This window comes from Apostichopus japonicus, chromosome 20 (genome assembly GCF_037975245.1).
Source record: "Apostichopus japonicus isolate 1M-3 chromosome 20, ASM3797524v1, whole genome shotgun sequence".
NCBI lineage: Eukaryota > Metazoa > Echinodermata > Holothuroidea > Aspidochirotida > Stichopodidae > Apostichopus > Apostichopus japonicus.
Genome location: NC_092580.1, coordinates 7,334,171 through 7,361,783, shown reverse-complemented (window position 1 = coordinate 7,361,783; position 27,613 = coordinate 7,334,171). Strand labels below are relative to the sequence as shown.

The window sequence follows — 27,613 nt, the reverse complement described above, 5'->3', positions numbered from 1 at the left end:
CAGTTTTGTTTTTAATTTTTCTATTTGAGAATCCCTCTGTGCATTAAAATTTATACAAAGACCTCCATGCAAACTTGGACTGTAAAATACAGGTCAAATCAGGTATAATCTATATCTAATAGAGTGATATTTTCTCCTGAAACCAGATGCACGACTAATCTTTTAATATTAAACTGAAAACAACTTAGTCACAAGTTAGCTCCGATTGCCATCTTGTTTTCATAATTGTTCGATAAAGGAACTGACATAATTGAAAAATTTCCCATCGTACAGTTCAGTTTATTTTGCAACGATTATGTTAATACGTCAAACTGGTTAGAGAGGTTGAAATCCTGATGTACCAAACAATAACCTGCCCTTAATCTGACCTATGAATTAACTGACTTTCAGTTTTAGAACAGAATGCGGACATACCTCTACAAGTGGCAAGTTTCAATGAGGTGTAAAATTTTGAAACTATGGTAATGAACTGATTCAGAAAGTACGTTGCTAAGGAAATGACAAACGCGTAAATGTCCGAGTCAAATTGATACTGACGCAACCCTCGATGTAAAGCTGCGATGATTTGTACATGTAAGTCAGGGCACCGAGACCTAAAATAATAAATTTCGCAAGACGAATGACACACCAAAACACCCTGTAGAGAGGTTATGTACCAGTTTCATTATAAATGAGGTATAACTTTAAGTCTGTATTGGTGGTATTTCACAACCAAAAATTAATCTGCTTCAAAACCCGTTATATTAGTTATCATGAGTCAATTGTGCAATATTCTATTCCCAATCTATGGACGTTAATTTTCTCCTTGACTTAATGGATGTCCCCCTAGCTGGTAATTAGCATTCATCGTTCAGCCCTAATTCTTAATATGCAAAGTAGGGCTTGGATGGTTTGTGCATGAGGATCTGGTAGGTCTATATGAAGGCCGGATAATTTAGAATACCTGAACAGCATGAATAATTTTTAGCAATGTTTTGAAAGATTTCTCAACGTGAAACTGTTCAAACTCTAAGATTATTTTCTCAGGTTCTAATATCCTAATGCTGTGCAAGACTATTGTACTATAAGGCTTAGCTTGTCTATTTGAGGCATTCACACAATTATTTTCCAGGGTGGAGGTCGGGGGGGGCAGACAACATTCTACCCCCTCACAAACAAAGTTTTCCTCCAATTCTGCCATCCCACCCGCCCAAGAACACTACCTAGGGTAACGTTTAAAATTCTACTTTGTATGAGAAATAACAACTACACACCAACAGAAGTCAATGCTTTTATGACATTACATTTTATAAAAACTGTACATACTAAAGATAGCATATGCTAAGAGGTGGGGGGGAGAAAAAGCAATAAATATGTTACATGCATAGAAATGGTTTTGTTCAATGTTGGTATTACAAAAAGACAGAAAATGACAGACATCCATAAAAATTTGATGCTATCTAGATCGGCTTAAAAGTTTTAAGGGGTTTCCCACATAAGAAAAAAAAAAAAAAAAACCTGTCATGCTATCAAAATTACTTAAGATATTAATTTGTGCCTATTGTATTCATGATTCCATCACTTATACCGATCACTATTTAAATGTGGTAATAAATTAAGCAAAGATTTTTTTTTCATTTTCACTACACATCTTTTGGATATTTTTCCCCCTAAGAAGAGATACAAAAAAGAGAAAAAAAAAAAGAGGTTTTAAAAAATGGTATAACAAGAAGCTGCTGAACCAGAGGTATTTTTCGTTTCAAGATTCCTCTTTTTCTTCCGATGAAACTTTAAATACATACTTTACAATTATACTTACAAGTTTTTGATTCTTGGCCGAAAATATTAAAAAAAAAAAGGAAAAAACACAAGACAACGAAGATTGGTTTTAATAGGTTAAAACACTTGAAAGTGACCTGAGGAAGTGTTTGATTAGATTACAGAGGGTGGTGGTGGCGGTCAACATCAATTCCACCGGAAGTTTGAAGTATTTCGATTTCTTTTTTCTCTCCGTTTCGAAGATCCTTTTTGACAGTCGCCGTTGCGAACGAAGATGTGTAGGAGAGAAGAGAAAATGACCGGGTTTTTCTTCCCTCCAGAGATGGCGGGTCACGGTTATCACTTGTTCTTTGGAAACGACTGAAGACGGGAAAAAGGCCATTTCTGGCCACTGTTAGAAAATGAGAAGAAAAATATTGACATTTTTATTAAATGTAAACTTCCTTGTGAAACTAAATTACTCCTGTAAAATTAATAGAAAAAATTATTCGTCCCACACACAAAAAAAGAAGAAGAAAAACAAAGGAAATGCGTAAACAGAAGCAAAATAGTTTGCCAAGTATTAAGAGATGTTATCATACTTCATCTCAACTCTATGTTGACAAGATTTGACGTCAAAATAGAAATAAAAACTAAATTTACCTTTTGCACACTTGGTTGGAATAGAATTTTAATTTTGAAGGAAATTTTCGACTAGAATGGAAATACGAATTACAAGTGCTCTGATGCACATGGGAATGAATGATCCTACCAGGGAGGGGGAGGGGTAAGTTGAGTGGAGGGTGAAGGGGATGGGGGAGGGAGAGGGACAAGTTATAAAATGCCTTGGATTTTCATCAAAATGAGCAAATTCTAAAGGGATAGACAATGTGACGGGACAACAGGAACACATCACATTTTTCATCCAAACTTTTGAATGAACTTGTTCTCAAACAGACAGACAGACTGACAGACAGATAGATAGATATCACCACACTGGATCTTAGGAGGTTACGTGGTGACTTGATCAGGTTTTCAAGAATGTGTATGTTTTTGACAATTTATCCTTCACTGACTTTTTCATGTTTGCTAATAGTAGTTATACCAGAGGTCACTGTCTTAAACTCCAAAAAAGTCACAAAGTAGGATTAATATTCGGCATAACTTTTTTTCTAGTAGGGTTGTGAACGGTTTGCCTGAGAAAGTTGTACTTGCAAGTATTGTGAATGGGTTTAAGAATGCTTTGGACAAGTACTTTAAGCATTGTAATCAGGTCTGAGTGTTTGTGTCTTCAGTTTGTTTTTCTCTCTCTATAGGGACCTTGATGGGGACTTGAGTGTCCCTTCTGATCCTTCTTTTCTACTAAACTAAACAAAACTAAACTAAACAATGAATGCAGAGAAAAACCACTACTTATTTAAAGCAAAGAGGAAGGTTTTGAGATGAGACTTGAAAGTTATAAAATTATCAAGTGCACAAAGAGACTGTGGTAAGGTATTCCACAAACATGGCGCCCAAACATAAAACGCCCTAATGCCCGGGAATTTCCAATAGGTTGGTGGAGACTTTATGCAGTTGAGTGAAGGGTGCGCCCACTACTGCGTATGGTCAGTAATTCTGCCAGATAAGCTGGTGTCATGTCAGATTTGCATGTAAGACTTATAATGTTATATTCAATCCGCTGCAGAATTGGAAGCCAGTGTAATTCTTGCCAAGACAGGGGTAATGTGATCACTTTCTTTGGTTTTAGTTACAAGGCGAGCAGCCCACCTTTTTTGTTCTGCTTGAGTAAAAACCATAATAATGATAATCAGCAGTTATTTTTACGACACTTAAGCGACCACAAATGTGGGAGAAACCCCCAATGGCTTATGGATTACAACTTACACGTCGGGTGGCTTCCAATTCAAAAGTTGAACTCAAATTTTGAATCTTTTCAATTTTGAAAGTCATTTCAGATGGTAAAAACCGTAGATGGCTCTTGGATAAAAAACCCAGCTTACTATGACCAGACCGGATATCAAACCCGGGACCTCCCAATTGCTAAGCCCCATTGCTCCGAATGCCACCGCCTTTTATCCACTCGACCACAGCACCCGGTAGCATCATACATGTCTCCTTTGTTTTGTTTCTTTTGGCAGGAAGCAGCATACACAAACAGATTGACAGACAAGAACACAGACAGACAGACAGATAGAAAAGGACACTTTCAGTACAATATTGCAAAAAGAAACAGTTCTAATAGTTTTAGTCATAACCATACTCGGGGTTGGGGAAGTCAGTTTAGAAGTAGTGTCACAACAACGACAGACAGACAGACAGACAGACATACAGACCGACAGACAGACCGACAGACAGAAAGAGACAATGTTAGTATACACAATTGAAGCTATTTTGATCAAACTTATTAAGGTGACCAAGTTTCAGTTACCTTGAAAACTACATTGAAGAATTCCTTCCTGTTTATTGAGAATCTTCCTCTTCCTCTTCTTCTTCCTCCTCTTCCTCCTCCAACTCCTCCTCCTCCACCTCTGAGTCTTGGTCCTCTGGAGGATCCTCCTCCTCCTCTTCCTCCTCTTCCTTTTCTTCTTCTACTTGTTTTACAGGCTGAAATAGAATATGCAGATTGACTAATTGTTTATCCTCTACTAAAATGAACAATCATCAAAAAAATTATCAACTTTTTAGAGCACAAAGTAAATATTTTTCCCCAACAAGTTTTGGACTGAGGACATGCAACCCCCAATCTCCTTGGTGACCGAGTCTGGTCATTTCTAAGGGAAGGGAGTGTTGCCTACAGACATTCCAAGGAACTTGGAAGCTTTAAAGGAGTGGACAGGGTTGATTAGGGGGTAATATTGGGGAAAAGTTTTATATTTATGACCCTTTCTTGTCATACAACCAAAACTGAAAAAGACACAACCTGTACAAACTTTGGTTTCCAAGAAATGAATCAATATATATATTTTTTTGCATAGGACAGCCCAAATATTCAAGTTGGGTAGAAACACCTTTGCACTAAATTTTTGTACACAGCTCCTTTCAAACTCTACTTTGTTTTAAGTTATAATTCTGCATCATTCTGGTTAACAAGCGTTGCCAGATTTAGACCTCTGGGGGGCCCGGGTCACTTCAGGTTCCGTGGGCCCCTCATACACAGAAATTGAAATACACGGCAAATGACCAAATTTAGAAAAGTCATACATACATAGAAAGGTCAAATGAGTTACATATCTGAAGTAAATACATGAAAATACATGCTGGCAAAAGCAGATATTTAGGTAAGACAAATTACAAATTGATAAAGCAAACTAAGTTTTAGTTATGATATTTTGTATAGAGCAGGCCCCTCTGACAGATATGAGGGGTCATATGCAAATGCCCCTTTTCCCCCTGCTATAAATCCAGCATTGGTCACCCCGATATAGCTACTAACCATACACATATATACTCTGACACAGACAGGATTGTGTCCCACATATTCCTGTAACATTTCATTTGGCTTCGTTTGCGGCATTCAAAAGAATGACGTTAGGCACAAAATTAATTTTGATATGTCAGGGACCGTTCAAAAAGACAGCACTATGAAGTCCTAGTTGTTTGTCTAGTCCAATTTTAATATTTGAGAAAGGACCTGTTAAACATCTGAGACTCATTAATTAAAGTGACTGAACTACTTAGTCTAACACACTAACCTTAAGGTCACTTCCTCAGATGCAATGCATAACCAATAGTGAATACAAGACCTCTATGTGTCTAAACTAACAAGTTTTAAAATATGAGTTTGTCAATGATTAAATGGTGTTGACTGTCACCCAAAGGGGTTGCTCTGATGTTGCTCTGACATCAAAAAGAACATGTTTTGTTTAAATTGTTATAATTTATAAAACAATGGCATCATTACATTAACATTTAGGACAACCCTGAGGGTACTGATGTCTCACAAATTTAGCCTTAAAAGGAGTTTTCCATAAATTGAGCATATTCTTTAGGTGGATATCTGTGCAAATGGAAATAACTATAGAAACAATATTGGCACTCAAATTTTTTTTGTTTTTTTCTGGACTAATGACGTAACATGGATCACACTCTGCCTTTAGTCATCATTCAAAGATAACTTGGGTGGAGTGAGGTTAACCGGATATATCTCCAAGTAACGTATGGATAGGATAGTGATCTATTCAACTAATGCAAACAACATGTTTAACTAACAAACAGTTTCACAAGAATCACCGGTTACAAACTTTGATAGATCTAATAATAATTCCAGGGAATTGTTCACTACTTGTGTATTCTCAACATAATACACGTCCATCACATATCAAACAGTATATCTATTGGCACGTTGCATATTTCCCTATTGTAAACAGAAACAAAAGGGTAAACAAACGAAAGAAGCGTATTTTGACTTTGAACTGGAGTCGAGTAGCATTTCCGTTCATCTGTTGAGCCACGAGACCCGAACTGATCGCAATCAGATAAATTATGACCAGAGGTATTGTTAGACAGGAGGGGTGGCTCTGTCAGTAAGTGTTTTATTTATAGCAGGACCTACAATCATTGGTGTAAGTATGACTAAATATAGGACTAAATACAGGACTCAATATGGGACTAAACAAAAGACTGCAGGATAAAAGTACTACAAGTAGGAAACATTTTAGGTATGAATGTGAAGGGTTGATTAAGAAGTTAAAGAAACTCAGCGATGAAGTTTCCATTAGCACCCCCCCCCCCCTCTGTTCACCAACATTCTACGAGTCCTCCTCACCATACCTTACCCTCTCCAGCCCTTGAAAGCCACAATGTATATGCTTTATTTTGTAATAAAAAAAACGAATTATGAAGATATTTCCACCCCCCTCCCATGCTCCCCCACCTTAATCTTTCTGGGCAAATTTGGAACCAAAGAAGTTTACACCCATGATGGAATGACAACCAATATATAACATTTATAGTATATAGTGTAGATGGATAGATAGTATAGTATATACCATATATAATATTTTATACCAATATATAATCCTGTTTGTACTTAGACATGTATTTTGAAGCACTCTAAATTAGTTCAATGCAAACAACGATTTAAGTGGGCGTATGACTGAATAGCATGCACCTTTAATAATACAAAGTGCAAACACCAACAGTGCAGAATGCAGGAGGCGCGTATCAAGTGATTGCCCATGTCAACGTGTAAATGGAGCATGTAATTATGTCGTTATCAATGCACCCCTCCGGCCATTGTGATCATGGAACACATGGCTGGAAGAAATGTTTCAGTTGAGTGGCAAACATTTTGTAGCTTGGTCTGTGAGTGACTGAAATATTGACACAGCAAACTAGGCTACTGTAGATCAGCAAATTCATTTGTCAATTTTACGACCGATTTCCCTCGGCACACAAAGTACTTCACTTCTGGAAGGATTCGAATAAAGGTTATATGTCATACATAGTTCACACTTGAGTTTCAACCTGATATGTTAAAGCCAAAGGGAAATTCCAGCAGGTGCAAACCCTAAAACTAAGTGCTACAAATATTGAGGATGTTCAACTGACCCTAACGTTGCAGTGAGGCCCAGTGTATCAAGAACAGCAATAAAAGTAGTGTTACAATTTGACCCATGTGAACATTTTTTATTTCCAATCTTTCTAGCATATTCAATGCTAAATGTTCTTAATATCAGTGCAGTTCCCTGATTGTATCTTAGAACAATGACTAAGGCTAATCTCACTGAATGAAGGTGAAAGCATTGCAGGAGAGGCTGAGATATTTCTCAGAGTATAAATCACGTTGCAAAGAATGGCCCAGATCGGCTGAGGGGAATGGACTTGGGTGAGGTGTTACCAGATTGGTTGCTTTTATAATAGCTTTCAGGGGGTACACATGGGTACAGGCTAGAGTACAGTGGGACATAACTTGGATATAAAAGCAGCACAGGGTTCAAGGAGGTACGAAACAGTTATGGGCATGGGTAAATAAGCGGGCAATTTTCTCCCAGATGGTAACAAGTTTTGATGTCATTTGGAAGATAAAACGAAAGATAAAAGGCTCATCATCTTGGCAAATTTTGGTCGAGCGAGAGGTACCTTTTTCCAATAGAAAATCTGAAACATTTACCCAAAGCAAGCAAAGGCAGTGATTACTGGGGGGACAACGTCAAGATTGTAATCCACCACATAATGGATTTATCAGTTGACCTGTCTCCGATTAAATATTTTGACCTTCTTTTGTAAAAGATGACAATTTTGACGCCCTCCTACTTTCATGCACGGATCCCTCTACAACACAGAAACTTCCTTTTTCCAGGTAAAAGATGTTAAAAAAGACCGAGAGCTGATGCTCGTGGTCAATCCAGCAGCTGTTCCCTCAGTGTCTGGAAGTGGCTAAGGGAAGTCTAAGCAGCTATAGGCTTCCTCTAACTTCCAGAAATCAACCAATTCAATTTCCCTAGATTAGTCTGTACAAGATGTTACTCGTGACAGAACACGGTAGCACATGACTTTTATATGCCCCCCGTTCAAGTCGATATTAAATGATACCTCTGAACCTGTGATACTCAAAAGAATGAATTCCATTTTGGTCTCAAAGAGTGGCAATATTTAGAGGGTAGGATTATGGGAAAAATCCCAGGAAGAACACAATGTTTGATGAACCCCTTCATGAGGGCCTATATTATGAACAGGAACTGATGTGACAGAACTTCAGCTGTGTGACCACGCATTAGAGATTGGAGGATAGGAGCAGAAGGGGAGAGGATATCAATTTTAGTTTATGACAGGAATTTAAAGTTTACAGACAATAGTGCAACTGGTTCAAGTTCAAACAAAAGGGAATGCCTGGCCCACCCCGACCTCTTGCTTAGGCCATTGTTTGGAAACACTTGAAGAATCTGCCTTGCAAACAAAATCCAAAAGCAAACTAGAACCTACTGATCAACACCCCTCCCCACCCCGCCCCCACCCATTCACCCCTGACATAACCATTGAAGGATTGCAAGTTATGTACCAATCACCTACAGAGCAACCATACAGTGATTTCTTCTGACTTTGACAAATCCTAATAAAGAACTTACATTGCGAGGACAAAAATGTTGAAGCAGCTGAGGAATTGGTAAAATGAAATCACTCAAATAAGGTCTGGATTTCTCCAGGACATGAACTGGAGGTTCTCTTTGTACTGTGCAATGCTAATATCAGACCAGGAGGGGGTGTGTGATGAACTAACTACCGCAGTGCAACATGAGTCGAAGGAGGGATGGATTTATGTTTTATTTTTGAAACCGATTTAAATCCATGCACTGTTGAGCATGCATGTAATGATTTTGTGAAAGGAGGTCAATGGCTTTTCCAAAACACAGTTGAACCTTTTTGACCCCAAAAAAAGAGGTGTGTTTTTACTCACAACTTTTCTAGGTCTTCCACGAGGCCTCCCTGGTCTTCTCCTCTGTAAATTAGACATGATTTCAATCAAATGGTTTCATTCAGTTCTTTCCTTTCCTGTTATCTTATTTAGACTTTGTCTGATAACACTGAGTAACAACACACATCATTTCAATAATGTGTTCCTTTCTTGGAAAAATGCTACTTTTGTCAATATTTTGTAAGCTATCCACTACTTTCAGTGTGCACAGACTACTTTCCCTTTCGCTTCCAGCCTTTTTCGGTGATGGCGAAAGTTGACCTCAAATAACTTCCCCTACAGACCACAGGCACGGTCAATGACCAACGCGATGTCAAGGACAAGCCTTACCTTGCAACTAGTCATTTTTCTTATCAATTACATGGTTGTTCCCTTCCTTTCCCTAAACAAAACATTAACACCTAAAGGAATGGTTCACAAGTGCTGTGCTTCCAAACAACACAACCTCAGTCTCCCAGTTTTCCTAATCTACAAGGACTATTGAGGGCACTAACTGTAATGAGGATCAATCCATTAGCCCAGCACCTCTACCAATGCTTTTTGCTTGTTGGGGTGATTCTATTGGTTGGTTTACACTTACTGGTATCATAGTCATTTTCTTCTTGTTGGGACTTCCCTTTGGCCTACCTCGCCCTCTCTTTGCTGGGCTCCCATCTCCGCTGTCCTTGAAAAGAAAAAGTAGAATACATATGATAAAGCAAAATATCTACACGGTTCTATATATAAGTACAAAGAATGGAGTTACTTTCTACAAAAGGTGTCACAACAACTGAATTGTTGAAATGTACCAAAACTGAGACTCGCTAAGAACTGGGCAGAGAATGTTGTTATTTCTTTGGTGGGAAATCACTTGCTCAACAAGTACATATCAATAAACCCAGCCACGTGAGAACGAGTCCGGAAACGATTCCTGGCCACTGTTTATGTGAGAACATCGTAATTGAAACTGCACACACAGGACGTTGCCCTCTGGTAACCTCAAATGACCTTTGAACTCTATGAGAAAGCACAAAATTGTTTACCCACCAAGCTGGATCTACTAAGCGTTACTTAGGGTAGTCATTGTGTTATTTTCTTTCAGATTTTGACTTCTAGTGACCTCTGAATCCACAAACCATGTATGCAATCAACCAGTTGTGTACTTTTTGAGTTATCACACATCGCCATCACCGTGGCATAGATTCATATGGCCATCAGAAAGGAATTAGAAATGAAAACAGTGGTGGTGTTCAATTTTGTGGATATCGTCTTTAATTCATCTGGATTGAGATTCTGTTCACGTATCAGAACCTGCTAGAGTCATGTTTAGTTGTATGTGAATCTGAGAGGTAGCATGGTGGGTTTGATCACAAATTTCACTCTTTATTTAGGTTTGCAATGAGTTGATAACATTGTTGTATAATAACACATTACACTGATGCACATGTTAAAGATAAAGTGATAATATGCAAATTGTATGCATAAAAGTTGATCGATTTCCTAAAAAAGATGCGAGTGTCTTATATGATTTGGTTGTGGTACTGAATGATGTGTAAGTTAAGTATGAAGCATCTCTGATTGGTGGAAGAATATCATGTGCTAGCAAAGTGTGCAAACTTGTGTTCACCATAACAGATCAGTCAAGATCCACACCTGAATCACACTGAATAAACCATCATTAAAACCAACTATTTGCTTGTGTGACCTTTAACCCTTTCATCTTGTCATCCTATTTGTCCCTTGCCACGCCACGCCACCAAACAATGAAAATTAAATTCAAGGAGTTGAGGCGACATAACAAACATGCACATCTATGTTTTGATAAGTAATTCAAATTCCAGGCAATTTACATAAAGAATGATTGTTAATTTTCGCACTATTTTGATATGTAGTTTGGTGCAGTTTACTTAAAACAGCTGCACTAAAGGTCACATTGGACAACCACAAATGAGTACCATCTTTTGTGTTAATGTAAATATATCAAGTACAATAAGAAAGGTTTGGAGAGAAAGAATTTGGGATTCTTTTAATATTCCTTATACTGGCTGATATATACATATAATGCTAAGAAAGGAGAAGTTATATACTTGATATTGATGATTTGGACATGTAAGCTTTACAAATGTACAACATGGTTTGACATTTTATGTGAAAAACACATAGATTTGGACATGTAAGCTTTACAAATGTACAACATGGTTTGACAGTTCATGAATAAAACACATAGATTTAGACATATAGGCTTTACATCATGGTTGGACTCATGGTTTAACAGTTTATGTGAAAAACACATCATAGGAAAACTGGCTACCACGGTTTCACGTTGGGCTTACTTTTTCCACTGCCACAGTGAAATCATGAAATTTATCAAAGTGTATCATGATTGGCTATCTGCTATATATAATAGATATCTAGTACAGTTTATAACACGATCCATATCAAGGTCAAACAGTTCAATGACTTGTTACTCTGCTTTGATTCTTGAAAATTCAAGCCATTTGTTTGTTTACTTTGGCAGTCAGGTTTTTATCATTGTTACTGTGGTTTGATTCTTGAAAATTGTTGTTTTTTTTTGTGTTTAATTTCTCTGGCAGTTAGTATTATAACAATGTTCTTCAATGTAGGTAACACATTTCAATTTTTGTATGATCATCGGCATGTATGAGCTCAGGTTACCAGTTGTTTTTGTTTTCACTTCGCATCGTTATCTGATGTGTACTTCTAGTGTATATTACTCACCAGCGTTGCAACAGATTTACTCTTGTTTGGGCTTCCCTTTGGTCGGCCTCTGCCACGTTTGCTTGGACTACCATCGCTGCTCTGAAAAATTTAAGAATTTTTGTTTTTCAATTAATTTATTTGAAACAACACGTTGATGAATCAAGTTTACAGAATCAAGCTATGTTGTTAATAGATTTCAGTCCAACATGGCGCTGAAAAAATATTGCAAAATATAGCTTATTCAAATGAAAAGGATGACTTGTAAGAATACTGGGTTATTCTGTAATGATCATTGCATTACTGCCTGTATGTCACTTCAAATATGATATTATTAATCATGTCAGCAATACCAGATATTAATCAAGCCATAACTTTGGGACTTTTGCTTTTTATTGATAGTAATGTACATACGAATACTGATATCCAGTTTTCATGATGGGATATTCTTGAAATTAAGATTGGGAACATTCAGAAACATACACTGGAGGAAAAAACAAGCAAAAACTGTCCATATGAGACTGGAAACTTTTAACATACTGAAAATAGGAATTTTGGAACAGAAACAGCTACTTTATTGTAGTTTACACCGTACAGCTTGCCCAAAAATTTGGTCAAAAAAGGTTGCCTTTGACCACAAATAACTCTTCCACTTTTCATGCAGCAGATACAAAGTCTTCTTGAGATATTAAAAAAAAATGACAACTTGTGTTAATTCTGAAAAGACAAACAACTGAACTATAAATCTGAACTCAACTTGAACTTGAACTGAACTAACCCTAACTTGAACTGAAGAAGAAAAAACTCATCAAATACTTTAAAAACGAAAGGAAGTTTGTTCTTACTGATGACTTCTTTGTTTTGCTTCCCTTTGGACGACCTCTGCCTCTTGGCATTCCCAGAATTTTCTGAAACAAAAAAGGAAAAATGAAAATTTAGGAAACTTGTGCATCCTTTTCAAGCTTCTATCACGATGACAAAGGTAGAGTTTGAAGAAGGTAGTGTTAGAGTCACTCCCCAACCAAGACTGCCACCAAACGGTCCCAAGGATCCTTCTTTCATTTCATACAACTTGAAAATCTGTTCTGTGTCTTTCTTAAAGATGTCCTCCTATTAAGCAATTTTGACAACAATACAGTAGGCGAGTTGCACTTGCAGTTAACACTAGGTGAGCACTACATAACACATTTAATGTGGTAGGCTACGTATCACATCTCATACAGAGTTCATAGAATCTGTTAATGGAGTAGCAGTTCACCATGTTCAACTTCAATGCATTTCTATAAATGGTAAATTGCTAAGAGCTCCTCTGCATTTTGTAAAAACAGCATCAGTAACTTGCAAAAACTCTCAGACGTGTAGTTTTCTTCACAATTTTCATTCAATCATGGGTCTGTGAATTTCAGATGAAGATCTCAACAAATAGTTTGGTGGAACTTACCATTTGTCTTTCTCTGCTGATACTACCTTTTGGCCTTCCTCTTGGTTTCTTCTCTGTCGGCTCTGGAGGCTGTAGGGTGATTAGGAAAATAAGTATGATTATAAACAAAACTCTTTTAGTGGAATGCCTGGGAAATGGAATGAAGTCTTCAATCAAATACTGTTTTTCATAAATTGTGTCCATTATGTAATAAAGCTGCATAAATTAATATTTTGTAAAAAGAGTATGGACAATATACTGTATGTACAGTATTTAAATTGTGCTCATAAAATGGAACCAACTGCTTTTAAAGAGTATGTAATGTATCAAAGCCATGACACCCTAAAAGCAGATGATTGGTCAGGATACTCGCAAGACAAGGAGATGGCAAGGTTGACTTCATAAACATTTTCAAACTGCTTCTAATAGTACAGTTTTACTTACTGGTTTTCTGTTTTTGTTGAGACTGCCTTTCGGCCTACCTCTGGGCCTCTTTATTTTTGGCTCACCAGTGTCCTCCTGAAATAGAAAGAAGATATTTAGCTTAGAAAATATAAAATTAAAGGCTTCAGTTTCCACTTTTTCAAATAGATTTTGAACTCCTGTTATTCTGGTCCACAAAAAGCCGAGCTGATGACTCAACAATCAGGCATTAAATGTAAATTTATACACAACCTTCTTGATATTAAGCAAAGGCCTAAAAAAGTATAATATGTCATCCCAGCATTTTGTTTTTTCTTCATTTTTTTAAATATAATTTCCAGCAAGGTCAATAGTGTCTGCAATAAAGACAATGGGAAGGATAATGTCTTCTCTACAAGCCCCCAATAAAGGCAAGAGAACATTGCTTAATACAGAGAAATTTCATTCAAAGTCAAGTACATCTGTACGAATATTTTATGTGCAATTGTGATGATGAGTTCAAACTGAGACATTTAGGGGGAAAGGTCGTTATACCTATAAAGTGCATTTTACTCGAGAATGAAAATATCCTGGCTGCTATGGAGACCATTCATGAATACAACAATTTACAACAACAACAAAAAACTGAATGTGGTATAAGAGCATTGCTAAATCTATAATACTTTTATGAAAATATATAATTGGTGAGTCATTGTTTATAATATCTTTTCCTAAATGTCATTATTATTTTTTTCTAGCTTTCAGTATATAAGGCAACACACAGTTAATCTTTTCCCATGTTCTGGTAGCAAACACACACAAAAAAAATCACATTCCACATGTAGGCTTAATGTACAAGTCATAAATGAAAGCTGGTGGATTGGAAAGATCATGGTACCAATAATATTTTGTGATATTTCGTTTTGGTAAAGCAGTGCATTTCTGTTGGCTAATGCCACACTTTTACACAACTTATGTAAGTTATGCCAATTTCCGTCATATAAAATATTGTTTGTCTACATTTCCTGCCAAAAATTTTCCACTTGGCAAAGCATTTAAACAATGAACAATACATCTATTCTATGAAGAAGAAGAAGAAGAAGAAGAAAGACAAAAACAGACATCATGGTGATCATATTTCAACCGCTATAATCTTGATATTTTTTTCTCACTTCAAGAAAGAACAAAATGTACACTGCAGAAAATACAAAATTGTGCAGTACTAATTTCATAACTTTGTCAACAAGCCTGAGATACTGTAGCTAATTATAATAATACATGCATGAATGCAGATTGTCACATCCATGGGGTTTTTATAATGATTTTAATACAGGCTAGGGATGTTAGAAGAGCTGTAGATCCCCAGTAAATTTCAGACAAGCCTCATTTAGCTCAATTACAAGAGTGCTAAATGGTTCATGGCAGTTGGGTGTACTGACAACTGTATAGTGTTGTTTCCACCGACGGCCTGACAAGTTTATCAATGAACAATGAAATGCAAAAGGATATTTACATCATACCCAAACATTTAATTTTCCTGACTGGGATCATAAAATAACATAAAAAATCAATTCTTTCTTGTTGATCAATATTGTTTATTTGTTCATATTTTTTCTTCAAGGTTAGAGATGACAGAAAAAGACTATATCTAAACTCCTAATTTGAAAATGCAATGTGACACACATTTTATCTTAAAATTTAATGATCTCTTCAACCGCTATAAAAGCATCCGTTTGAAAGTGATTAAGATGTTAATTATCATAAATGTTGCATACATTTGCTTGCGACATAAGAAATCAGAATTTCCTCTCAAAATTGCCAATGCTACGAGAAAAGGTTGCATTTTCACCAGATCTAGAAGTTTGACTACATCAGAGAGTTGTTTTTAAACTGGAGGACACATGTCTTACTGCTTGATTGGCTCTTGATGTACGTACAGTACATGACATACAGTAATATAATCAACTAAGTACTGTAATGTCCGACTTCCAATTTGTATAATTTCTGTTCTTAGAGAAGAGAGTATTTTCTTGATTAATACTGCAGCTATAAATACTGGCAAAGTACACTAGCCTACCACCAAATAGCACAACTGATGTTTAACGTTTGTCCAGACTTCTGAAACATCTAAATTTCTTCTGATATAAAACCAAAATCATGGCTGACATTTCCAAGCAGACGACCAGTTTAAAATGATGCGGCTAATTAGAGCAGTCGATCTCGTATGTTATGTGGCATAACTGTTCTTGTGCAAGTAGAACGACTATCTTAGCTTAACCGTTTTAATTAGCAACAGGAAACTCTAGTTTGTGCAAAGGTCTACCAGCAAACGTTGTGATTAGAAATCAATCCACAGTTGTACTGTATGGACTCTAGAAGCTGCATTGAATATCCTGCACGCTGGTCTACAGATTACTGTCCTAGATTAAAAGGATTAGAAGGATTAGAAATATAGACACTCAGAAGCACTAATTAATGGAAAAGTTTGCTGTTGATCATCAAACAGAGCATCCTTTACTCGGGGAAAGAACTAAAACTAAATAAATGACTCCAAACCCTGACCAGTTACTCCAATGACTTTCAGAGACGCTCAGGGTATTAAATACAAAAATTAATGAGAAGATGAGCTTTTACTGCATACTGTACTGTATATATGGTGTAACAATAAATGCATCCTGAGGTCTCATAGATGTTTTTTAGTTCTACATGAAAAAATTATCATCAGCACACTGCAGTCAGAATCCTCCAAAATGACTGGTTTGGGTGATCTTGAATGAACTACGATACAATTGCGTACTGTATATCCATTCTATACACACAAATCTACAGTGTCTTGCCTACCAGAATTGGTAACATTATAGCACTCCCCCCCCCTACTCCAGGGTCAACGTCCGCTTTCTCTCCCATTCAAATCTCTACCGTCCTAAACTGCAGTCAAATATGATTCATTTCTATAAGCAATTATTCTTTTGTTTCTAGTGATGTACAACATCAGAAAAACAATGAAAAACAACAAAGTCTTGCGTTCAAAATGACGGGATCCTCTAGAAACTTGATGTACACCTTCCTTAATATAAGGCTTCCATTTATCGAATAAAGGATGCTGATTTTGAAAAAGTGTCGGCTTTTGAAGAAATTCCAACTTGGACCAGTTGCATAATGATGGTGGTAGGCTGTGGCTACAGTACATGAAACCAACTACAAAGTCTGAACGAGAAAACACCAAAAGTTTAAATCCTCCCATGGTTTGGAGATTAGGAAGAAACTTTATGTTTTTTATTGTATTTTCAATTAATAAAATAATTAAATATATATATAAATTATTAAATGATATATATACAGTATAAGTTAATTAAGTACTAATCAATTAATTAATCTTTATAATAAAGAACAACTTGGCCATACAAGTCAAGAGATTCTGTGCGTTTCGAAATGGGTAATACATAAAACTGTACATTTTCAAAACAAATGGAACAGCGTTTAAGAGCTCTGCTTATATGAAGAGCCGTGAAAAAAAAGTTTCACCAAGCTAATTGTGACCAAAAAACGTTTTATTAATTCAGAAATTAATGCTCGAAAGTATTAAAAAAAAGATATCCCCTGAAGACAGATTTCATTTATGCATTCTGTTACGCCATGCCTCTTGATTTATACAAGCCAATGAGAGAATGCACTGTTATGCATATTCAGTGCCAACGAAGTTCTCCTTGCTCGAAGAACAGGTGATCGGCGATGCACCTATAGCAGACCCATTGACAACAGTTATAAGTGTGCAAAACCTAGCCTATGGTAACACATAATACTACACTTGGTATCACAGGCATCAAATTCAATCATCAAATACATACAGGCCATGAGGCCGTTATTTTAATGACGCTTATAGTGACCAAAAATGTGGGAGAAGCCTGCAAGGGCTTATATGGATTACAACTTCAACATTTTAACTCAAATTTGGAATCTACAACTAAAACTTCAGTATTGATGCATGTGTAACACCGGTGTTTACTGTTGCATATTCTTTACTAAACTCACATCTAGGTGTGGTCTAGCTCTTATAATGAGAGCCCTTTTTATCAAAACTGCTTTCAAAATTGTTACGGTCTTTACGCCGTTTCCGTTCGTTTTCACAACTATCACTGTCATTTGCAGTCATTAAATCACATATTTCATCCATGAACAACACACCGGTGGTACATTGAAATATATAAAGAAAACAAACCATCAAACATTATCTTATGTGTTTCCTTTTTCGAAACGCACATAAAAATCACTTTAAGAAAATTTTTAATCCATCTCGGAGGTTTGATGTTACTGTCCATGAATGAAGACTTCAGCATGTCTAAACATGACATCACAAATCAACCATGACGTACAGCAATGCTTGAAGTTTTTCTTTTAAAAGTTTTTCTTATAGTTATTCATTTATTTCCATTGAAGATGTTAAATTTGCCAACTTCTGGTGGCTCAAAATATTGAAGCTATTTTAACATCCATATCATGCTGGCATTATATTACGTACACAGTTACAACAAAACTTTACATTTTTTTACCTTGACAATATGAAGTCATACAAAACCATTTGCAAGGGGAAATAACAAACTTTCTTGCCTTTTCAGCACAATAATGATCTAATTACTCACTGGACAATGGGACTGATGCTTGATGCTTGACAGAGCATTTGTAACCATGCCAACAAGACATGTTGTTCCTTATTTTTGTTGTTATTTTTCTTTTTTCTCTTATTTCAATGAGTAAACCTCTGTCTAATATTAGCACAGACTGCATATAGAAATATCCAACTTTATTTCACCTTTCTACAAAGCTTCATGACAAATTGAATACAAACAGAAAATTACATACACATGTTTTTAAGTACAGTATACTTAGCAACTCTTGTTTTTATGAACTAAAAGTTGCAGGTACACTACACGTTGGTAAAGCTCCCAAATAGATTCACTTTTAAGAGTACCTTTCTTTGACTGACCCTGTTCAGTATGCACATGTACAGAAGAAGCCTGCAACTCCAAATGCATAGTAGAGAATAAGCACATGTAGTACTATGAATGTAGGGTCACACTATGAAGTCAACTGCTATATAGAACTGTCCACAAACAGAGCCTATTATGCACTGTACAGTGTGCAGAGTGAGGAAGCCATTTTGCAGGACTAAGTAAAAGATGACATCCACATAGTGATACTGATATACTAGCTGAATGACAACGTTGGGCTTTATAAGTTTATGTAACGGGCAGCTTTGCTGTAATTGACAAGCACAGAATTAAAATGCCACAGGCACTTGAAGTGTAGTATAGGATAGGCTTAGATATACTTGCATTATATAGTGTAACCCATGTAAAACCTTGTATTAAGAAAACATAAACACATCAGCTTGACATCATCTATGATATGAGTGAAAAACTTTTTCTTCTTCAAGAAGTAAATTATGGATGAGGACTGATTTACCAGGACTGAATGAGCTGATATATGGTTCGAAGCAAGTGAAGAAATTGGATCTCAAAGTAAGGTAACCAGACGTCCCCGATTTTCGGGGACAGTCCCCGATTACAGTGTGCTGTCCCCGATGAACAAGTGTCCCCGAAAAATGTTCCCGATTCGTCAAAATGTTCAGGAATTTCGAAAATATCCCACATTATTTGTAAAAACAAAATTTAGTCAAGTGTGCAGTCGTAGAACGGAACTAACCAGTATTTCAGGTGGCCAGTGTAAAGTGGAAACACTGTTCAAATATATTTCAGATCGATCTAGCCTAGCACTCTTTCGTAAAGTAAGTAAATTTCATCTACTGTAGGAAAAAGATACATTTTTGTAGGTAAAATTGATTTAAAAAGTGCTTCTAAGTATCACCATTTTACATCTAAGCACCTTAGGCACTTGAAAATTTTCAACTTTCAAAACACCCCCTCCCCTTAGACCCCTTCCCCATATCAGTCATGCAATAAATGTCCCTGATTCCAGTCAGGAAAATATGGTCACCTTATCTTAAAGAGAGCCACAATCTACAGAGCTCTGTAACGACATTGTGCAATTTTCTGCTAAATTTCCCCTCCCTGGGTCTACTGTAGGTTTTAACCTATATATTGTCCAAACTAAATGCTTTTTAAATGGATTAATGAAAGGTGCAAAGTTGACTGTCCAAATATGTACCATTACGGAAGTTAAGCACTAACGAATAAGTATAGTAGCACGCAACATAGCTGAACTATACCTGGCATTGATCTTAAGGATTTTTTCTGGTTTGTGCCCAGGTTGGACTAACAAGTGTTGTTTGGGATTTTCCAAACAGCAGATTTGGTTGTCCAAAAAAGGTAGAACGTGGCCAAAATTGCAAAGAACAAACAATATTTAGTACACTGTAGGATAGATGTGTAGGTTTGGTGAATAGCACAACAGCCTGCTTTGGGCCAGTAAAACACAAGACCATTTGGGTTGATCATGGGCCAAAACGATACAACTATTTTTTGTTTTCATTTCAGTATCTCGAAAGTGTTGGGAGAATGACATTTACATTTTTACCTATTATATATACCTCAAAGACATTACCACTCTTTGCACCCTGCTGTAAGTAGGTTGGAGAGCATCTATAGTGTAAATCTATGTTGAGTACAAATTTTGTATTGAGAGGAGTGATTGGTTTTATGGATTAATACGACTGACAGTAATCAGTATCAAAGTTCTGCCAAGCTTGAAAATAAACGAGCTGGAAACAAAATTAGACGAGAAAAAATGCAAAAAACCAGAACTGAGCAAACTACTGAAACAAGTCTACTGCGTATATGATATAGAATCCCCATGCATAGATCGTACAGTGTGGAGGTCGCACATGTTAATAAAAAGGATTTTGATCAAAAAAATGAAGGGTTTTTTAATTTAAGGATAGTGTCTACTGTTGGTTGGTTGGTGACAGCATGCTGTAAAATCAGCTGTACACTGTAAAACTGCAGTTAGTACACCTTACAGTGTTATAAAGAAAACTGCATGTCACGTTTTACTCAAATTTACAGGTCCGGTTTAATTAAATAAACAATGGTCTAACTTGCAAATACTGTATGCCTAGGCCTACAATAAAAGTAACTTGTTGTAACTTAATCTAGCCACTTTATTCGTTTGTTGAAATTCTTGGACAAGATGCAAACCTTAAGTTGTAGTGATGCAGCAAGGAAAAATGCCCTCAAACAGCTCAGAAATATCTTGCACTCCATTTTGAAAAATTGTAAGTTGGATTTAAGAGCCATTTAAGAGCCATTCCAGTCGTCTGTTCTCTTTATTTCATACTTGCATTGATGATGAACAGAGAAAATCATTTTAAACTTATGCAAAATTGGTTGAAATATATATATATCTCGTCTTGGACTTGCTAAAGTCTCCAGTCCCCGATATAACACATATTTGAATGAGAACAATATTTCACTCAGCTTTTGACAGTATGGCTGGATGTGTTCCTCCATCACATATTTAAGTATCACTGAACATACCTGAAGAAAACTGGAGGTCCCAAGGTTTGACTACAGACACAAGATACACTGTAATTTCACAGCACATGTTCAAAAGTTTACATTGAAGTCATAAATAATACAGAACTGACCTAATGCACATGCCAAGTCTGGAAAGAAAAAGTCTCTTTATAAGATAAGCGAGATAACTTTCACTTTTGGTAAGATAAGGTCCACAAAGTACCAACCTTTGAAAAAGAATTTCAGAGATTCTGACAAAAGGATATAAAGTCTTCCAATAGGAAGTTATTCCACAAAAATGAAAGTATATTTCTTAATTTAAGAGGACAAGGAACAGAGAAAAGAAAGACACCAACATTTCAGGATGATGTTCTCATAAAAGCAAGCAGTGTCTGGACATTCATGCCTTGTACTCAACAAAGTCAAAGACTTTAGAAAGCGAAACTATAAGTTAACTCATTTGTTATCTCATTGGACTGAAGAAACAGGTCGGAGATGTTTTGCTCATTTCTTGAAAGCTTCAAAAAACCTTGGGTAACAAATGAATTTGATCCGAGAAGTGAATCATGATTGAGGTCCTTGTTTTACCTCTGTGATTAAATATTTTCAAACAAAGCAAGCATGAAATGATATGAGGAACAATATTATCCTCTTCATGCTAAACAGGTCACAGGACAACCTGTCAACTGTTCCAAGAAAAACATGTCTCCACAGCTCTTGCTTGAATAAAAGTTACAAAAGTACATCAGTGGAAAAAAAAAAAAAGGGTACTTCAGTATCAACCAACATCTTCAAACAAATAATATTTAGGGATTTGGGTTGTGGAAACATCTTAAAGGATCCTCTAGGGGGAACTTTAGTCTTGAAAGAAAAACATTTAAAAACAAAGCATCCTGGTGCAATATGGATAACCATCCAGGCATTTCGAGTTTTCAGGATACTGGAACAATCATTGACATTGTCACAGCTTTGTACCTTAAGTGAACTTGAAGCAAACAGGTGTGATGTCATAATTGCACACTGACTGCGAAATATGTTGCTTTTTTCCCCTTTGTCTTTTCACTTCTTTGTTTTGACCTTGGATTCGATAGGGTTTCAGGCTTTCAGCATTGGCATTAATAGCTGATGTGAGTTATCAATAACCCAATGAATGAGGTGTAAATTTCATACTATTTCATACTGAAAATGCTTTCCGATTTGAAGAAAATTCGATGAAGACATTACAGTGCAAAACATAAAAGAAATTTGTTAAGGTAACAATCTATGGCATGATATCAGACCTTTTGATTCAAGCTCAGGTTTGGTACTTGAAAGTTACAACACATGTCAACTTCAAATGCAACTTCAATTATATAGGCAACATACATAAAAAAGAATTAAAGAAAAGATAATATTGTATAAGAATTGAATGGAACTTGAACCAGGATGTACTGTAGATAGATTCTTCCCATTCCATCCAAAACCATTCTTCCTCTTCTATTCTTTTCGAAACTATTCTTTTAGAAACTTGCTTCATACACATTGTATTTAAAAACTCACCTCTTAAGATTACATACAACATACATCTACTGTCTGTTATTTTTATGGTCCAAATTTCCCTTAGATTTACTGCATCCTCAAAGGCCTTTACCCCTCACCCTCCCCCCACCTCCCTAACACATCCAACATATGTTCTTTCCCTCTTTCTATCGATAAAATACTCATACAGTATATTCTGGAATGAGTTCATTCTTGAACCAATTACATACAGTACATTTAAATGGTGTAATAAATAATATATAAAATAATCATCAAATTATTATTTAACAAAGCAGTCACTCAATGAGCTACAAATTTTTAATTCCATCACCACAATATTTAACCAATTTTCTTTTATGTACAGTATGAACTCAATATAACCTTTTAACGTCCTGAGATGAAAATGAACTCGATTACAAGAACAACTGCACAATTACCGTAATTTTTACAGTATTTTCTGTTTTAGAAATTTCACACTATGGTCGAAAAATAATTTGCATATTTTGCAAGTTACCCACTCTTTCTGCTAATTGAAACAATCCCTGTAGAAATGATTATTCAACCAACAAATAAATCATGCAATCAATTACTATTTCTGATTCACCAGCTTCAAAATTAGGCCACTCTTGGTAATAAAGTTTTACCTCTACTTTATTATTATCATTTCTTTAGAATTTATATATTATGTGTTTGCTTAAATTGGTACTTGCCTATATCAGGCTTATAATAATACTTAAGGATGTTTGAATTTCCTTGATTCCTGGAAATGCATCGTTCAAATCAATTTGAGGATAGGGGGTCTACTGTGATATGCAAAAGTTATAATTTGGCTGTTCATTGAAAGCAATTACATAGATATCTAAATCATATCTCCTTCTGATGACCAAAGCAATTCATTTTAACCCCTTATTCTTTTTTATAATACAAAGAAACTACTGTATACTGTACCTTGTTTGCCTGTACAAGGAAAATAATTCCAAAACATTTCTAAAAACTTCTCCTATTCAGCTTATTGTTTCAAAGAGCAACTTTTCATTTTGCAAAGCAGCTTAAAATTTCTTGAATTCATCTTCCAACAAATCCTCTTGATGTCAACTTCAAGATCATTGCATAGCGACATTTGAATTTTTTATGGAGTTTTTTTGAGGTAATTTGCTGTACTGTATCTTCAACAATCAACAGTACTTAGTAATATATAATAGATATCATAATAAATATCAAATAAAAGGATAGTAATTCAGTTACTAAAAACCATTGACTATCCATTGAGTAACTTTAAGTCCTCAAAGAGAATCTAACCTAAAGTTGTATCTTTGGTACAGAATGAGCAGGATGCCAAACAGTCTCATAAGGATTACTTTAAAACTTATCTGGTGCTACCAACTGCTCTAAATACAGTACCAGGGTTGGTACAGTTTCATGACCTTTCTCAACTTCTCTGCTTGCAAAACTTTTATGGCCATAAAATACAACTTTCCACCTAATTTTATGCAATATGCCCAACATATATATATTTTTCTTGGCAGCACATTGATAAATTAAAGATATATATGCAATATATCTTCAATTTTTATTTTCATGACTACCTAGATGTTTTAGTTAGAGTACTATCCTAAATTTCCCTGAAATCATATTTACATATACAGTTCATTTCTGGTTGTACAATATGCTTGAATGTTGCCAGAAAAGCCTCTGAATCGATACAAATCTACCAACATTGAAGGTATCCTTTAGTTGGTGGTGAATTCTTGGTATGTACTGTCATGACTAACCTTGGGATCATACAGCCCATTATCACTCCTCGCATGTCAAGTTGCAAAAAGTAACTCCTCGAGTGAGCAATGTTACAGAGACAGTGAACTAGAGAGATGGACCCTTACAAGGAGTTGGATAACTTGACAACAAATACTGGACCCTAACGAGGTGTTGGATAAATTAACAACAAATACTGGACCCTACTGAGGTGTTGGATAACTTCACAAAAAATACTAAACCTTAATGAGGTGCTGGATAACTTTACAACAAATATATCCTACTGGACAAATGTATGGTTATTGGATACCTAAGTCGTACAGTACAATATTTAACATGAAAGTAAGCACACAAAACACTGAAATCAAACACATTTTCTAACAATGATTTTCATCCAAAAACAAGCATCACAAAGTTAAGATTTTGCTGTTTAGTATGACCAGGGGCAGACTGGGGCATAAATTGCTACCAGCTCAGAGATTCAGCCTGTAGTGCTGGGGATTTGAAACCATAATTGCATCTGGTACCTAGTTTTGAAAATAACACATGTTGTATCTTCTTTTACCAAAGGGACATCAATAATTTAGGCACCATGGTACCTACACCTGTAAATGAATGAAATTCCACATTTTTTGGCAGACCATTACGAAGCCACTGAGGCCTTTCTGTAGTGTTATATCCAACATATGATTTTAACTAAGGTAAGGCTAAACTAGATAACTTCACTAAACTGCATGAAGCCTAGGACTGCTACAGACAATAATATGCCAAAAATGTTTTTCTATGAGTCCTCTATTTATAATTCCTCCTCTGTTGAGATACAAGGCAGTCTAGAACTCTTGGCCTTTATAATTAACACTTGAGTGGTATGGTGCAATAGGCCTACCAAAAGTACCAGTTCAGTGACAGTACCTTGAGCTGAATCATAATATGATTTGATCACAAAGATGACAATTTCATAAAGTAGTTTTCTATTTACTAACCAAGTATGCTGTTAAAATACATCGATTTGTTTTGATCACTGCACCTTTTCTTCTAACATTGTATGTCAGAAACCTTGCAGAATTTAACTAAGGGCATAGAAATTTAATTTGATGTCCTGAAAGTGACATGACCACTCACTAGCATAAAAATAGTGACAGTGATAACTTCAAGATACTGTACCTCTATTCTGCCAACATTTTGAATTTTGAGAAACAAGTCTAAGGTAACACTTTTATTAGTTTTAAGATGGAAACCAAGTCAAATTTGAGTGTTTGGAACAATATTAGAATACGAGAAAGAAAAAAATCCTTAAACGATTGATTCACTGTACAACAATCAACTACAAGGCCCTTTACGCTACTGCAAGTCAAGGTCAGTCTTCACGTATGAGTGCTTGTCTAAACCAGGGTAGGCCATTCAATTTTGAGGGCCAGTGAAATATGAATACACGATATACGCACTCTCTAACTTAGGCAATAGAAACTTAATCAATGCCACTACCTATTCATTACATATCCTTCGCCACTGGATATCTCTAAGTATCAGTCTAAACTTGCGAACATGTAACCTTGGGCTAGTAATAGTAATACTTCGCCTCTCCCGCGTAAAAAAGCTAGGCCTAGGCTATGCTGACCGAGAATGTTAAGCCTGTTACTACTAACAAGACATTGCGTGTGCTCTTTGTTCCAAGTAGCTCGTGATAACAACAAAGGCCTACCGGTACTTTTGGGTACTTTCGAGGCCTTCCACGGCCTCGCTTCACAGGCGTTTGTTGTGCTTCATCTGGACTGGTCCCTGACGGTTTTGTCTCCCCATCTGCTCCCGAATCTGTACCTTGTTCTTCCGAGGACTCGGGGGACTCGATCAGACCTCCTTTTACGCTCATTTGTAAATTATTTTGGTGGTATTTCGGGATATTAGTTACAAGCCTTACGCTACCAAGAGCTCGCAGTCACACTACAGTGTGTCCGTATTGACATGTGTTGTAGGTCTCGTACGCGACACAGTCAGTCAGCTGTAGTAAATTTCCGAGGTGCTTTAAATTGCTAGATATATGACTCACGCGTTTAATATCCAAATGTGCAATATCACGTTTATCAGCCCTCTAAGAGTGCTGTGTAACGTCCATGGAAATGAAAAAAATAGTGCTGCCTGCAATTTCGACAGTTCAGTAAAAGTGAGTGCGACAGTTACTTAATTATACCATAACCTAATATATTTGCTACTTCAAACTTGTCGCATATGCAAATGTCAGCGGCATCAGAGTAGGACTGAAATGATGTGCAACAGGTCTGTTATGAGCTTTCACAATGCACTGGCTATTGCCTCACTCCGTAATGCAAAACGTGCATAATCACGAGATTGGGTGATTCCGGGATTTCCTTTGTTTCGTAATGTTTCGCATTCATACCAAAAAACAAAATATATGTCATCGATTTTTTATTTTACGTTCTTGTAATATTTCGTACCAGCTTTCCCCTGTTGTATCTGACTGATTCTCGGCCCCAGAAGATGAGCGTGTTAAGAGGAAACGCCATATCATTATTTTTGCACGGGGAAGGAAGGCGGAAGAAGTTGATTTATAATTCAGATCGTTGTCCCTCCCTCTCCCTCACAATCACTGGGTTTTCAAAAGGATTTAGTGAGCAACTTTCTTAAAGGCTATGATTTCTGTTGGTCACGCTTCTTGGGTGGTTGTAGAGGCAATGATCTCCTTGGTAAAGGTAGCCACAGGAGGTTATCACTGAAAGCTACGTATACTCTATCTAGGTTGGTACTCTCCCTCATATACGCCGCACGTACATTGTGTATCGCAACCTACCTACCAACGTATGCAATTCTTGCAGTTTTTACATGCTTCGTTGGGCGAAAAAAGAACCGAAAGCCAGGTTTATTGCAATTATTACGTCAATACCCAGATATTTTAATCATTTACACGTGGGGTGGAAACTACACCCCTGACGAACAGCAAAGCTGCTAAAACGAAACATGTCTTCTATATACATGTGTGTGTCTAACTGTAAGCATGGTTACGGAAGGAATTTCACCAAGTGTGTGTTTGCCTGTAACAAAAGGTTTCTGATAGCTGAGAAGTTTACAGAGCACGTGACCGAGATTACAAAAGAGCACAACGGATGTGTATCTGGTATGGTATGCATGGAATGTGATTGCCTGTGATTGTAACTGTTCTGGCAGCTGACAAACTTTTATTCC

The 27,613-nt window shown here is 36.4% G+C and overlaps 1 protein-coding gene across 1 annotated transcript; it reads right to left on the bottom strand.

Moving 5' to 3' along the window:
- Positions 1-1,830: 1,830 nt before the first annotated feature.
- On the bottom strand, positions 1,831-27,341 carry LOC139962024 (uncharacterized). Its single transcript, XM_071961847.1, has 9 exons — positions 26,118-27,341; positions 13,716-13,790; positions 13,293-13,361; positions 12,697-12,759; positions 11,873-11,953; positions 9,735-9,818; positions 9,137-9,178; positions 4,169-4,344; positions 1,831-2,149 (listed from the first exon to the last, which is right to left on the bottom strand). The coding sequence occupies exons 1-8, from the start codon at positions 26,283-26,285 to the stop codon at positions 4,201-4,203; spliced, it is 726 nt and encodes a 241-aa protein (XP_071817948.1). The 5' UTR covers positions 26,286-27,341; the 3' UTR covers positions 1,831-2,149; positions 4,169-4,200.
- Positions 27,342-27,613: the final 272 nt, after the last annotated feature.